Raw genomic sequence first — 16,490 nt, 5'->3', positions numbered from 1 at the left:
TCTTATGAACAAAAAGGACTCCAAATCTCGGTTGATGAGATGGGTGCTCTTGTTACAAGAGTTTGATATTGACATCCAAGATAGGAAAGATAGTGAAAACCAAGTGGCGGACCACTTGTCTCCTTTGGAGGAGGAGGGGAGGCCATATGATGGCCTTAAAATCAATGACTCCTTCCCCGATGAGCAACTTTTGGCAATTTCAATGAAGGAGGTGCCATGGTTCGCGGACTTAGAAAAATTTCTTGTGTGTGGAATCATTCCGGATGAATTCTCCTCAAGCCAAAGGAAGAAGCTCAAAAGGGATTGTCAAGATTATTATTGGTATGAACCATACGTTTTCCGGATTTGTATGGATGGGGTGATTAGGAGGTGTGTACCGAAGGAAGAGAAAAGTGAAATTCGTGGGGCTTTTCATTCTTCGCCATATGGTGGTCATCATGGTGGAGCAAGAACAATTACCAAAGTATTTAGTTGTGGTTACTATTGGCCCACTCATTACAAGGATACTAGTGAGAGTTAGTCAAAAGATGTGATGAATGTCAACGAACCGGTGGAATCTCAAAGAAAAATGAAATGCCTCTCACAACCATATTGGAGATTAATATTTTCTATGTGTGGGCCATTGACTTCATGGGCCCTTTTGTGAGTTCTTGTGGAAATACCTATATCTTGGTCGCGGTGGATTATGTGTACATATGGGTTGAGGTCGTCGCTTTACCCAACAATGAGGCGAGAAGTGAGTGGATTTCTTGAAGAAGAATATTTTCACAAGGTTTGGTACTCTACGTGCATTTAGAAGTGATGGGGGGTCAAACTTTTGCAACAAGGCTTTTGACACTTTACTTAGCAAGTATGGTGTTACTCATAAAGTCACGACCCCCTATCACCCACAAGCTAGTGGGCAAGTGGAAGTCTCCAACCGGGAGATAAAGATTATCTTGTCTAAAACGGTGAATGCTAATCGGATGAATTGGTCCAAGTAGCTTGATGATCCATTACTAGCTTATCGGACAACTTACAAAACACCTATCAAAATGTCACCATACCGGTTGGTGTTCGAAAAAGCTTTTCATCTTCCGGTGGAACTAGAGCACAAGGAAATGCGGGCTCTAAAGAAGTTGAATCTTGATTGGGATGTAGCTGCTAACTTGAGGGTTGCATATTTTAATGAATTGGATGAGTTCTGGTACCATGCTTATGCGAGTTAATCCTTGTACAAAGAAAAGATGAAATATATTCATGATAAATACATTTGGAACAAAGAATTCAAGGTGGGCGATCTTGTATTGTTCCAGCATGCATCATATATATGTATCTATTTTACTCTACCGAGCCGCGCTATAGTCGGCCGGGTACAGCACCTATTGTGCAACCACTGATCAGTTGGGTTTTACCGAGCTCCACGTGGCCGGGTACGATTCTACCGAGCCCTATGATGGCCGGGTACGTTTTACCGAGCCTATTATGGCCGGGTACGATATGATGATGGTGATGCCCACAAAGGCGTATGTTTTAAAAGTTTATGTATATATATGTATGTATCATGTATTTCATGTCAGTAGCCCTCAGAGGTACCCAGATGTCACAGGTTGTATATTCTTTATCCCTGTTTACATTACTGTTCTCACTTATGCTTTCCTGCCTTACATACTCAGTACTTTATTCGTACTGACGTCCTTTTTATTTGTGGACGCTGCATGTCGTGCTGCCGGTCCTGATAGACGGGTAGACGCAGCTCCCCCACCACAGTAGGCTGTCCAGTTCAGCGGTTATTGGCGAGATCCCTTCTCCGGACTTGCCGTGGTCTTGGTATGCATTTTTGTTATAGACATTATGGGTATGTCGGGGCCCTGTTCCGGTAATGTTGTAGCACTTATGTTCCTTTAGAGGCTCATAAACAGGTGTCGACTCATGTATGGTTTGGAATGCCTTGTCGGCTGATTTTTGTTGTATAGTCTTTCATGGCAGCATGGTAGCGCGTACCTTATATATAGTTTCTTGACAGTCTTGTCATCCCATGTTATGTATGTTCATGACATTATCTTTCATTGTTGGATGTTCATGATCCATGTCTACCATTTATATTGATCTTGTCAGCCCTTAAAGATAATAAGAAAGGTTAGATAAAATGTATGTTGGTGCTCGGCAAGTATGGCCCGGGTGCTAGTCATGACCCTCCAGTTGGGTCGTGACAAACTTGGTATCAGAGCAACTCTATCCTATGGGTTGTCTATGAGCCGTGTCTAGTAGAGTTTCTATTATGGATGTGTAGCGCGCCACATTTATAATCAAGAGGCTGCGTGACATCTAGGGTTGTTCATGCAGGTGCCTCCAGGCAGAGCAGGCCAAAGTGAGGCTCATAGTGAGATGCCGTCTCATACCTCTCCGTCTCCTCCAGAGGATATTAGGAGGCACCCAGTACATCCAGTTCCTCCGTCTGGCACTATAGACCACGATATGCGTAGTGTGGTGCAGTTATTGACTAGCTTGGTAGCTGCTTAGGCTTAGAGGCAGAATACCGGTGCTGCTGATAAACCGGTTAGTGCGAGAGTTCATGATTTTATTAATCTAGACCCTCCAGTGTCTACCGGATCAGACCCCAAGGAGGACCCACAAATATTTATTGATCAGGTTCATCGTACATTGCGGGTTATGCATGCTAGTGATACGGAGGCAGTAGAGTTGGCTTCTTATCGGTTACGGGATTTAGCAGTTTTTTGGTATGATAGTTGGGAGAGATCTAGGGGTCTGAACGCTCCTCCAGCCGTGTGGAAGGAATTTTTTGAGGCCTTTCTTCGTCACTACTTGCGAGTTGAGATACGACAAGCTAGAGCTGATAAGTTCTTGAACCTTCGACAGGGTAATTTGAGTGTACGAGAGTATAGTATACAGTTTGATTCTTTAGCAAGGTATGCTCCCTATATGGTGGCCGAGATGAGTGATAGGGTGCACCTGTTCGTGAACGGGTTGGGACCACATCTGATAAATGAGTGCACAACAGCCTCCTTGGTAGAGGGCATGGATATTTCCCGTATTCAGGCTTATGCCCAGACCCTAGAGGATCGTAAGCGCCAGCAAAGGGCAGATAGGGAGCAGGATTGGGGCTAGCATAAGAGGGCGAGATTTGTAGGGTATTCTAATGAGTTCAGAGGCAGTATCAGGCCCCAGTCTTCGAGGAGTTTGGCGCCACCTGTAGCTAGTGCTCCTCCACAATTTCAGAGGCCTCGGTATGATCAATTTACCTATTCTGGTTCAGGTCAGAGTTCGAGGGCATCAGGCTCACAATTTCATAGAGATACTAGTCAAACAAGACCCCCAACACCTCGTTGTGATCAGTGCGGCAAGGTCCACTTTGGACTGTGCCGTCGAGGTTCCGATATGTGCTATTCTTGCGGACAGCCTGGCCATATGATGCGGGATTGTCCTAACAGAGGAGGTGGTGGTTTGGCTTAGCCGACTGGATCTATGTCTGGTTCTTCCTCATCAGTTCGACCTCCAACACAAGGTTTTCAACAGTCAACAGGTCGTGGTAGAGGTAGAGGTTCAGTGCCGAGTTCGAGTGGTGCTCAAAATTGAACCTATGCTCTAGTAGGTCGACAAGATCTCGAGTCATCTCCGGATGTAGTTACAGGTATATTGTCTGTGTTTTCTTATGATGTATATGCGCTAATTGATCCGGGATCTACCTTATCATATGTTACACCCTTTGTGGCTAATAAGTTTGGCATTGAACCTAAATTGATAAGTAAACCACTTGCGGTATCCACTCCGATAGGAGATTCTGTGATTGCTAGAAGGGTATATAGAGGTTGCACTATGATGATTTGTAGTCGTCAAACCTTGGCAAATTTATTTGAGTTAGAAATGGTTGATTTCGATATGATAATGGGAATGGACTGGTTGGCCTCATGCTATGCAAATGTTGACTGTCGTACGAAGATGGTTAGGTTTCAGTTTCCTAGTGAACCCGCCATTGAATGGAAGGGGAACATTGCTACGCCGAAAGGTAGGTTTATTTCCTATCTTAAGGGAAGGAAGATGATCTCAAAAGGTTACATTTATCATCTTGTTCGCGTTAGGGATGCGGAGGCGAAGCCGCCTACTCTACAATCAATCCCCGTGGTCAATGAATTTCCAGATGTTTTCCCAGATGAACTCCCAGGCCTTCTTCCTGAAAGGGAGATTGAGTTTAGCATTGATGTGTTGCCTGACACTCAACCGATCTCTATCCCTCCATACAGGATGGCCCCGGTAGAGTTGCGAGAGTTGAAGGCGCAGTTGAAGGACTTGCTGGATAAGGGTTTCATTAGGCCTAGCACTTCACCTTGGGGTGCTCCATTCTTGTTCGTGCGGAAGAAAGATGGGTCGTTAAGGATGTGTATTGATTATCGATAGTTTAATAAGTTTACAATAAAGAACAAGTATCCACTTTCAAGGATTGATGACCTGTTTGACCAACTTCAGGGTGCCAAGTATTTCTCCAAGATTGACTTGCGTTCAGGCTATCATCAGGTGAGGGTTAAGGAGAAAGATATTCCAAAGACGGCCTTCCAGACAAGATATGGGCACTTTGAGTTCTTGGTGATGTCGTTCGGGCTAACAAATGCCCCAGCAGCTTTTATGGATCTCATGAATAGTGTATTCAGGCCCTATCTTGATGTGTTCGTGATCGTATTCATTGATGACATTCTGGTGTATTCTCGTTCGGAGGCGGAACATGCGGGCCACTTGCAGATAGTATTACAGACCCTTCAGGATCATAAGTTATATGCTAAGCTCTCTAAATGTGAATTCTGGCTGAACTCAGTAGCATTCCTTGGCCATGTGATATCTGATGAGGGTATTAGTGTCGACACTCAGAAGATCGATGCAGTGAAGAATTGGCCGAGACCTACAACACCGTCAGAAGTCCGCAGCTTCCTGGGGCTAGCAGGATATTATAGGTGGTTTGTAGAAGGGTTTTCCTCTATATCAGCACCATTGACTAAGTTAACACAGAAAGCTACCAAGTTCCAGTGGTCTGATGCTTGTGAACATAGTTTTCAGGAGCTAAAGAATCGATTGACATCCGCGCCAGTGCTCACTCTCCCAGAAGGAACAGAAGGTTATGTGGTATATTGTGATGCCTCAGGTATAGGTTTGGGGTGCATATTGATGCAACGTGGGAAGGTGATTGCTTATGCATCAAGACAATTGAAGCAGCATGAAAAGAATTACCCGACTCATGATTTGGAATTGGCTGCAGTAATATATGCTTTGAAGATATGGCGGCACTACTTATACGGCGTCCATGTTGACATCTACACAGATCACAAGAGTTTACAATACATCTTCAAGCAGAAGGAGTTGAATTTGAGGCAGCGTAGGTGGCTTGAATTACTGAAAGACTACGACGTCGAGATATTGTACCATCCCGGTAAAGCCAATGTTGTGGCAGACGCTCTCAGCCATAAGTCAATGGGAAGCTTAATACATATTAAGGCAGGTAGACAAGGGTTGACCAAAGAGCTTCACCAGCTGGCCAGTATGAGAATCAGATTGTTGGACTCTGATGACGGAGTGTTACTGTACAGAATACAGCAGAATCATCTTTGGTAGCCGAGGTAAAAGCACGGCAATATGAAGATCCTACCTTTGTAAGATTGAGAGAGGGAATTCAGCAGTGTAAGATTACAGCTTTCAAGATCGGAGGAGATAGTACACTGAGATACCAGGGCCGATTATGTGTGCCTAGTGTGGCAGGGTTGCGAGAGAAGATTATGATTGAGATTCATCAGTCCCGATATTCTATCCATCCTGGCTCGACAAAGATGTATCATGACGTTAAGGAGCAGTATTGGTGGGATAACATGAAGAAGTCTATTGCAGAATTTGTAGCCCAGTGTCCTAATTGTCAACAAGTAAAGATCGAGCATCAGAAACCCAGTGGATTGATTCAGAATATAGAGATTCCGACCTGGAAATGGGAGGTGATTAATATGGACTTCATTATTGGATTACCTCGCTCTTATCATAAGTTTGACTCCATCTGGGTGATAGTTGATCGACTTACAAAATCTACCCATTTTCTGCCAGTTAAGACAACTTACACGGCTGAAGATTATGCGAAGTTGTATATCAAGGAGATTGTTAGGCTTCATGGTATGCCGGTATCTATTATATCAGACCGAGGAGCTCAATTTACGGCTAACTTTTGGAGGTCATTTCAGAAGGGTTTAGGCATACAAGTAAATCTCAGCACTACATTCCATCCGCAGACTGATGGATAGGCTGAACGTACCATTCAGACGCTTGAAGATATGCTACGAGCATGTGTTCTAGATTTCAAGGGGAATTGGGATGACCATCTGGCACTTATAGAATTTGCCTACAATAATAGCTACCATTCCAGTATTAAAATGGCCCCGTATGAGGCATTGTACGGGAGGAGATGTAGATCACCAGTTGGATGGTTCGAAGTCGGTGAGACATAATTATATGGGCAAGATTTGATTCACCAAGCCATTGAGAAGGTGAAAGTGATACAAGAGCGACTGAGGACGGCACAAAGCAGGCAAAAGTCTTATTCCGATGTCCGATGTCGTGATCTGGAATTTGAGGTTGGTGATTGGGTTTTCCTGAAGATCTCGCCGATGAAGGGTGTTATGCGTTTTGGGAAGAAGGGTAAGTTGAGTCCGCGGTATATTGGGCCATACAAAATTCTTCGACGAATTGGACAGGTTGCTTATGAGTTAGAATTGCCATCCGAATTGGAATTTGTCTACCCGGTATTCCATGTATCTATGTTGAGGAAATGTATTGGAGACCCTTCTCGGGTCGTCCCTATCAAAGATGTACAAGTTACAGAGGATCTATCATATGATGAAGTGCCAGTGGCTATATTAGATCGACAAGTCCGCAAGCTGAGAACAAAGGATGTAGCTTCCGTGAAAGTATTATGGAGGAACAAGAATATAGAAGAAATGACATGGGAAGCAGAAGAAGGAGATGAAGTCTAAATACCCTTACCTATTCCAGAGTGAAGATAACGAGGATGCCGGGGGAAAGAAGGACGCATTATAAGGTGAAACGGCTCTATGAGGTAAGCAATAGCTTGTGAATACTCTTTTTTAATACAAAATGGTGATATGCAGATAATGTACATATCCATAATGCTTTGTATAGTCTTGTAAGGCCATAGGTTGGGTTTAACTGCTTGCAAGTTTGGCTAGTGTCCATTTTATAGGGGAAACTCAGCCGGAAATTTCCGTCGGAATCCACTATGAGTTAGACACCCCATAAACCCTTACATTCAAGGACGAATGCCCCGATATCAAAAAGTCAGTGTTACAACCCAAATTTGCGTACCTTAGATCATGCCGTAAGTTAGTCGACGTAAATCCAAGAAGAGATTATCTTTAAAATGATAAGAAGTTAATCCTATTGGTCTTAAACGATCCAAGGGTGTATAAGAGTGGTTAACAAGTATTAGAAGTTAAACGAATCAAGGATGTTGTAACCCGTATTTTCGGGTAACACAAGAGGTGATTAATTTTCCCAAGAGGTCATGTTTTAATGTATTTGAATCATATAATATCCGTATCATAAGTCTTGAAGTCAAGCGAATTATGAAACAAAAGTCGATAAAAGTTGTCGCAACTTACGTTTATAATTTTACTTAAACTTTAGGTCAAATGTTACTACATTTTTCTCCCAATGTACTTAGAATTATGGGGTGATCTACCTATCAAATTGAATATCTATGAGTCTAGTTTCCAACACATTAAACCGTTCATCGATTCGATCTCAGAATAGAGAGATATTCGCGTTTTCGCGAGAGTGCGCCAAGCAGCTCTCTATGGGGCCCACATAGGCGGTTTAAGACATATGGATATATATAAGATACCTCAACCCTGTTTTAAGTCATTGTTTTTCAGTATATTCAGACCTTAGAACCCTAAAAAATAGTCTCTCAAGGTTCTTTCATGATCCAAGACTCAAACAAAGGGCAAACAACACAAATCAAATGTCGGGAATCCCGTGGCGCTAGTAAGTTTCTTGTTCTTCTTGTTGTTGCTGATTTTTGTGTTGTTTAAGCTCCTGTGGGAGGTTGTTTTAAGTGTTTTATGTTCTGTAAATACTCCTTCAAGTTTTTAATATCAACCCTAGGTGATTTCAAGTCTTCTAAAGTAATTCTAGTGCCGAAAAACACGAATTAATTGCTAATTTTGCTTCCTTGTTCTTGTGGCAGAATTGGAGGGATATTTCGTGGAAAATTAAGGTCAATTTGGAGTTGTTATTTCTGTTTAAAGGTAAGGAACCTCTTACTCTATATATATTTAAGATTATCCAAGTTGCGGCTAAGTCGTTGAAGCTAGAACTTGTGAAATATATATCGAAAGGCTTGGTAGTAATGTTGTTGGTTGGTGGACTGTTTTGGGAGGCTCAATGTGATTATTAATGATGTTGTTTGGGCTTTTTGGTGATTGTATTGACTTTTGGGAAGTCATATAAATAGGGGAGGTGCTGTCCATTTTATCGTAAAATAGGTTGCGGTCGATACATAATAGTTACGATGCTTAAACGATAATGATAGTGTCATTTCTCTTATTGTAGACTAAGGAGTCGTGACATTTGCATAGCTTGAGGTTGGGCAGTATATACAAGGTATGTGAGGCTATCCCCTTCATTCTTTTGCACGACTCTGATAGTACATAATGTAATGAACGAGCTCCCAAAGATACTCTACTCTTAGAAGCTAGCAGTACTTACATTGCTGCCCTTCTTATGAAACGATTGATATTGATGTTACTTCTCTTATTCTTATATTATCAATGTTGTTGGTAGTTCCTGATTCTTATAAGATTCTTGATGAAGAGTTAATCCTAATAATGTGTACGAAGGATACCGACCTTACGTCACTCCGAAAGGTTCAAAATGTGATTCCAATGAGTCCAGCATGCATCATATATATGTATCTATTTTACTCTATCGAGCCGCGCTATAGTTGGCCGGGTACGACACCTATTGTGCAACCACTGATCAGTTGGGTTTTACCGAGCTTCACGTGGCCGGGTACGATTCTACCGAGCCCTATGATGGCCGGGTACGTTTTACTGAGCCTATTACGGCCGGGTATGATATGATGATGGTGATGCCCACAAAGTCATATGTTTTAAAATTTTATGTATATATATGTATGTATCATGTATTTCATGTCAGTAGCCCTCAGAGATAACCAAATGTCACAGGTTGTATATTCTCTATCCCTGTTTACATTACTGTTCTCACTTATGCTTTCCTGCTTTACATACTCAGTACTTTATTCGTACTGACGTCCTTTTTATTTGTGGATGCTGCATGTCGTGCTGCAGGTCCTGATAGACGGGTAGACGCAGCTCCCCCACCACAGTAGGCTGTCCAGTTCAGCGGTTATTGGCGAGATCCCTTCTCCGGACTTGCCGTGGTCTTGGTATGCATTTTTGTTATAGACATTATGGGTATGTCGGGGCCCTGTTCCGGCAATGTTGTAGCACTTATGTTCCTTTAGAGGCTCATAGACAGGTGTCGACTCATGTATGGTTTGGAATGCCTTGTCGGCTGATTTTTGTTGTATAGTCTTTCATGGCAGCATGGTAGCTCGTACCTTATATATAGTTTCTTGACAGTCTTGTCGTCCCATGTTATGTATGTTCATGACATTATCTTTCATTATTGGATGTTCATGATCCATGTCTACCATTTATATTGATCTTTTCGGCCCTTAAAGATAATAAGAAAGGTTAGATAAAATGTACGCTGGTGCTCGGCAAGTATGGCCCGGGTGCTAGTCATGACCCTCCAGTTGGGTCGTGACAATCAGAATCTACTAATTGAACCCCCAGACAAGCCAATTGATGAATCTTTCTAGTTAATTGTCTTTTCTCAGCCTCTACATGTGCTAAACTACCCATAGATTGGCGACTTAAGGCATCTGCTACAACATTAGCTTTCCCTGGATGGTAGAGAATGTTAACATCATAATTCGCCTCTGTCGCAAATTCAACTCTTTCTGCTTGAAGATATATTGTAGGCTTTTATGATCTGTAAATACATCAACATGAACACCATATAAATAATGCCGCCATATCTTAAGTGCATGGACAACCACAACTAACTCGAGGTCATGGGTCGTATAATTCCTCTCGTGCTTCCTCAACTGCCTTGAAGCATACGGAATTACCTACCCATGTTGCATCAGGACATATCCTAAACCGGCACCTAAGGCATCACAATACACGGCATAACCCTCTGGACCCTTTGGAAGTGTTAGAACTGGCGCTGAGGTCAACCTGTTCTTAAGCTCTTGGAAACTCCACTCGCAAGCCTCCATCCATTGAAACTTAGTTGCTTTCTGCGTCAACTTCGTCAATGGTGCCGAAAGGGAAGAAAAGCCCTCTACGAATCTCCGGTAGTATCCTGCTAAGCCTAGAAAGCTATGAACCTCTACCGGAGTGGTAGGTCTAGGCCAAGATTTCACGACCTCAATCTTCTGAGTGTCTACCTTTATACTTTCATCCGATACAATATGCCCCAAGAATGCTATAGACTTCAACCAGAACTCACATTTAGAAAACTTAGCATATAACTTACGATCACGAAGGGTTTGGAGTACTGCTTTCAGGTGGTCCGCATGCTCATCCTCTGAATGGGAATAAACCAAAATATCATCAATAAATACTATCACGAACAGATCTAAAAATAGCCAGGATAGGCTATTCATCAAGTCCATAAACAAGGCGGGTGCATTCGTCAACCCAAAAGACATGACAAGGAACTCGAAGTGGCCATATCGGGTCCTGAAGGCTGTCTTCGGAATATTTTTTTCCCGAACTCGGACCTGGTGGTACCCCGACCTCAAATCTATATTTGAAAAGAATTTATCCCCCTGCTACTGATCAAATAAGTCATCGATCCTTGTAAGTGGATACTTATTCTTAATAGTTACTTTGTTCGGCTGCCTATAATTGATACACATCCTCAACGAGCCGTCTTTCTTCCACACAAATAGTACCCGTGCACCCCAAGGTGAGGTACTGGACCTGATGAAACCTTTCTCCAGCAAAGCTTTTAACTGCTCCTTCAACTCCTTCAATTTGGCAGGTGCCATTCTATACGGAGGGATGGATATTGGTTGAGTTCATGGAAGCAAATCGATGCTAAAATCAATCTCTCGCTCTGGACGAATACCTGGAAGCTCATCTGGAAACACATCTGCATACTCTTTGACTACGTGAATAAACTGAAGTGTAGGTATCTCAGCATCTGCATCTCTAACTCGCACAATATGATAAATTCACCCTTTTGCGATCATTTTCCTCGCCTTCAGATAGGAAATAAACCTACCTCTCGGTGTCATTGTATTACCTACATATTCAAGGACTAGCTCACCTGGAAAATAAAATCTGGCTACCTTTTCTCGGCAATCAATTATGGCATAGCAAGCTGCCAACCAGTCCATGCCTATGATAGCATCAAAATCCATCATCTCTAGCTCAACTAGGTCAGCTGAGGTCTGACGACTACAAACTGTCACCGTACAACCTCGGTAAACCTGTCTAGCAATAATCGATTCTCCGACCGGTGTAGATACCGCAAAAGGATCACTTAGTATTTCAGGCACTATACCAAACTTTCCCGCAACAAATGGGGTAATATACGGTAAAGTAGATCCTCATTCTATCAATGCATAAGCATCATGAGAGCAAATGGTCAGTATACCTGTCACAACGTTTGGTGAAGACTCCTGGTCCTGTCGACCCGCTAAAGCATAGATACGGTTTTGATTACCACTTGAACTGGAACCTCTACCTCTGCCTCGACATCTACCAGCCGAAGACTGAGACTTTTATTGGTCAACAAAGCAAATTGCTATCTTTTAAAACATAAGTTTTTTTCTCCAAAAAAAAAAATATTTTGAGTTATAGCATGCGTGAGTTAGGATTAATTACATATAATTTCAAATAAGGAAAGATATAATATGTAGAATTTTAATTGATTTCAAAGTCCTAAATTTTAGGAAAATAATTAAATGACTATTTTAGGAAAATAATTAGACAAGAATGGGTTGCTCTAGTGGTGAACACTCTCCACTTCCAACAAAAAGGTTGTGAGTTCGAGTCACCCCAAGAGCAAGGTGGGAGTTCTTGGAGGGAGGGAGCCGAGAGTCTATCGGAAACAGCCTTTCTACCCCAGGGTAGAGGTAAGGTCTGTGTACAAACTACCTTCCCCAGACTCGATTAGTGAGATTATACTAGGTTGTTGTTGTTGTTGTTGTAATTAAATGACTATTTTGTCTAGTGTGAAGTTTATTTTTTAAAGGACAAAAAAATAAATGACATTTCGCTAAGGACCTTCGTGTGTTTTTAAGGATGCACGGACATAACATATAATGTCATACTTTGGCCATGGGGCCATATTGCAAGACAATTTGCGAAGCAAAATATAAAACTGAACGAAAACTAACGCTGACTAAACATTAATATAATGCTGGGCCGATAAGGCCGTCATAACTACTACAGCTGACAAACCAACAAAATATACGTACAAGGCCTACAAGCCCAACATACTACACTAACTGACAGGATATGTCTACAAGCCTCTACTGATGGATGTACTGTGATCGGAACAGGGCCTTGAACTGCCCATAAAATAGGGCCCCGACCTACCCATAACATATATATACATATATATACACAAGATGTACATAAAACTCTAGACCTGGCAACTCTGAAGGACGTGGAGCTTACCGATCAAGCTGAACTCGGGCAATACGTACTGAGGAGGTCTATCCGTTTGTCTGTCTGAACCTGCACGCATGAAATGCAGCGTACCCGGCAAAAGGGACGTTAGTACGAAATAATGTGCCGAGTATGTAAGGCAAATAAAATAACTGAAAGCTGAATCTGAACTGATAATATGATAATTGAAAGTAACTGGGAGTCAAAGATGATATGGAAATATACTTACCTGCTAATACTGACTCAACTATCTCAATATAGTAAGTAAAATAAATGTCCGGCCATATAAGGCTCGGAACGTGTAACTGCTCCACCGTAGTAGGCTCGCTCATAGGCCCTCAGCCATACTAGGATCTATATCTTGGCCATTCTGGGCTCGGTCATAGGCGCTCGGCCATAGTAGGCCCAGTATATAACTTACCATCTGATCAGAGGTTGCCCAATAGGGGCCTGCCCACCGATTATAGCTCGATAGTGGTGAAAATACTGTAATACTGTATATATATATATAGACCCTATGCTCTCTTGACTGAATAAAGACAAAACTAAACTGAATATTAAGTCCCGATAAGGGAGAATACTGTAACTTATGAGACTAGGATAGTGTATATAAATTCGGGAGTATGAACTTCTCTTTATGCCTCGTTATCAAACAAATGTAATTACGAGATCATGCCTAAATGAAGGAAGGGCTTAGCCTTAACATACCTTATCACAATCTTTCCAATCACCAAGTTGAACTCACAGTTGAACTCACCTCTTCGCACCTTAATCTACAACAACGATAATAATACTATCATTATGTTACGAAAGGTAAAACTATCGCACAACAAACGACAAACTTATTTTGTATTAAAACGAGCAGCATCTCCCCTATAATCCTTACTTCCTCCAAACTTAAGATAACATCAAAAACACAAGAACACAACAATAACAACATATATACATTATTTTCCACCCTTATATACCAACTACCCCGGTATGAATTGGCAAGGCATCACACTTTTTGTTAAATGCACTGGTCACCTTGTTCTGATATAATTGTCCATGTCATACTGCATTGGTTCTGTTCTCGTCAATGAGCATGAGTTGTTCCTGCCTGACCCATATCCACTATGCGTAGTTCAATTTTTCTTCTTGAATGACTCTTAAGGATGGTATCTCGACTTCTGCGGGTATCACTGCTTCAATGCCGTATACCAACATGTATGGCATTGCCCCAGTGGATGTTCTCATGGTAGTCCGATAACCTAATAAAGCGAAAGGTAGCTTCTCGTACCATTGTCTGTGATTGTCCACTATCTTTCACAGAATCCTCTTGATATTCTTGTTAGCTGCCTCGACTGCCCCATTCATTTGCAGTCTGTAGGCTGTGGAATTGTGGTGGACGATTCTGCTCTCATGAGGTCGCTATTGAGGATAGCGGCATTGTTAGTGATAACAGACTCCGGTATCCCAAATCTGCGAACGATGTTGTTTCGGACAAAATCTGCCACTATCTTCTTTGTGAAGGCCTTATAAGTAGATGCCTCAACCCATTTGGTGAAATAGTCGATAGCTACCAAGATAAAACAATGTCTGTTTGATGCTACAGGCTCTATGGGTCTAATCATGTCCATGCCCTAGGCGGCGAACGGCCAGGGTAAACCCATTACATTTAACTCATTCGGTGGAACCCGGATGAAATCACCGTGAATCTGGCATTGGTGACACTTCTGCACGTAGCGGATACTGTCGCTTTCCATAGTCATCCAAAAGTATCTAGCTTCAAAATTTTCTTGGCTAATGTGAACCTGTTCATGTGGGGTTCGCAGGTCCCTGCATGTATTTCTTCCAATAGTCTGGTGGCTTCAGCAGCGTCTGCACATCTTAACAAACCTAAGTCCCGGGTCCTCCTGTTCAAGACTTCCCTGTTGAGGAAAAAGTGGTTTTCCAACCTCCTTAGGGCTCGTTTTTTAACCATTAGTAGCATTATCTAGGTATTCTCTAGTTGCAAGGAATCTCTTGATATCGTGATACCATGGTTTACCATCGGGTTCTTCATCTACATAGAAGCAATAGGCATGTTGATCCCTGATCTCTACCTCGATAAGGTCGATATAGTTCTTGTCTAGATGCTGAATCATAGATGATAAGGTTGCAAGGGCATCAGCGAACTCATTCTGAATCCTATGGACGTGCTTGAACTTAATCTTTGGGAACTTCTTGTATAGCTCCTTCATGCAGTGCAGGTATGGAAGTATCTTGACATTCTTGGTGGACCATTCTCCTTGGACTTGGTGTATCAGCAAATCGGAATCTCCTATGACCAAAAGCTCTTTGATGTTCATGTCGACGACCATTGCAATTCCAAGGAAGCACGCTTTATATTTGGCCATATTGTTGGTACAAGGGAATCTTATCTTCGTCGATGCTGGGTAGTGTTGTCCATATGCCGAAATCAAGACTACCCCAATCCTTTCTGCTTTGAAATTTGTTGCTCCATCAAAAAAAACATTCTCCACCCAGGGTATGATTCTGTGATAACCTCCCTGACAAATAGTACTTTTTCATCGGGGAAATACATGGTAAGCGGTTCGTAATCTCTATCCACTGGATTCTCGGTGAGGTGGTCGGCTAACGCTTGTCCTTTGATAGCCTTATGAGTTATGTACACAATGTCAAATTCGTTGAGGAGAATTTGCCATTTAGCTAGCTTTCCGATAGGCATTGGCTTCTGAAAAATGTACGCAAGTGTTAACATACTTAACCCATTAGGTAAACTCCTAGGTGAAGGTCACATCTCTAGGACTTTTAACCATTTGGTAAAAACAACAAAAACAATCATTCGCTTTCTAGTTTCTTCTCATTTAGTTTAAAATTGTTAGTGATAATTTAGAAGTTGAAAACAAAATCCTTTTGTTTGGAAGCGCAATTTAGTTATTTAATTTGCTCTCATCATGTACATATCCTAACACCCATATTAAACTCTCTGTGGAAATTGACCCCGACTCATGGTGGGTACTATTCTTCTAACGATCGTTTTCACTCATTATTGAGTACAGATTGGACATGGATTAGAGTGGTAACTGGTGTGGTAACCACGATTTGAGAAGCCTGAGGACCCTATGGAATACGTGGGTCCTGATTAGTCTGTGGAGGTGCACCTCTCCTGAGTCTGGGTAGTCCCTCACCATATGATGAGTGTCACCACACTCAAAATAAGCTCTCGGAGGATGTGGCTGTTGGAACTGGCTCGGGCCTGATCGGCTGGACTGACCATTGAAAGCACCCCGTGTAGGAGGTGCACTAGATAGTGGCGGTGCATAATGAGCAACCTAAGACTTGGGAGTGGTCGGAATACCGCTGGAAGCTGGAAGTGCTGAATGAACAGGACGACTCACATAGCCTCTATCTATGATGCGCTGGAACTGGGGCACGGGCACCACTATATGTGCCAGAATCTCGAGGCTTCTTTGCCTCCCTCTCCTCTCTCTCCCGGTCCCACATACCCTCCAATCTACAAGCGATCTCCATAGCCTGCTGGTATGGGATGTCAGTATCCAACTCTCGAGCCATGCTGAATCTAATGCCAGGGTAGAGCCCCTCGATAAATTTCTGAACTCGCTCTTTGACAGTGGAAATTAATACAGGTGCATGTCTGGACAACTCGCTGAACTGGACCGCATACTTTAATATGGTCATAGCACCTTGGCACAACTGCTCAAACTATGCGCGCCATGCATCCCTAAG

At 42.5% G+C, this 16,490-nt stretch overlaps 1 protein-coding gene across 1 annotated transcript; it reads right to left on the bottom strand.

Annotated features, from left to right (window-relative positions):
* Window positions 1-14,713: 14,713 nt before the first annotated feature.
* LOC107786438 (uncharacterized) lies at window positions 14,714-15,136 on the bottom strand. Its single transcript, XM_016607904.2, has one exon. The coding sequence runs from the start codon at window positions 15,134-15,136 to the stop codon at window positions 14,714-14,716; it is 423 nt and encodes a 140-aa protein (XP_016463390.1).
* Between the last annotated feature and the right edge of the window lie 1,354 nt (window positions 15,137-16,490).

The sequence above is a fragment of the Nicotiana tabacum genome, chromosome 22, assembly GCF_000715075.1.
Source record: "Nicotiana tabacum cultivar K326 chromosome 22, ASM71507v2, whole genome shotgun sequence".
In the NCBI taxonomy this organism is placed as follows: domain Eukaryota; kingdom Viridiplantae; phylum Streptophyta; class Magnoliopsida; order Solanales; family Solanaceae; genus Nicotiana; species Nicotiana tabacum.
The sequence above is the reverse complement of the archived record's forward strand: the minus strand, read 5'-3'. Positions and strand labels throughout refer to the sequence as shown.

What these genes read in the sequence shown, in the direction of transcription:
- LOC107786438 (XM_016607904.2), bottom strand. Translation starts at nt 15,136, where the DNA reads ATGGCCAAATATAAAGCGTGCTTCCTTGGAATTGCAATGGTCGTCGAC.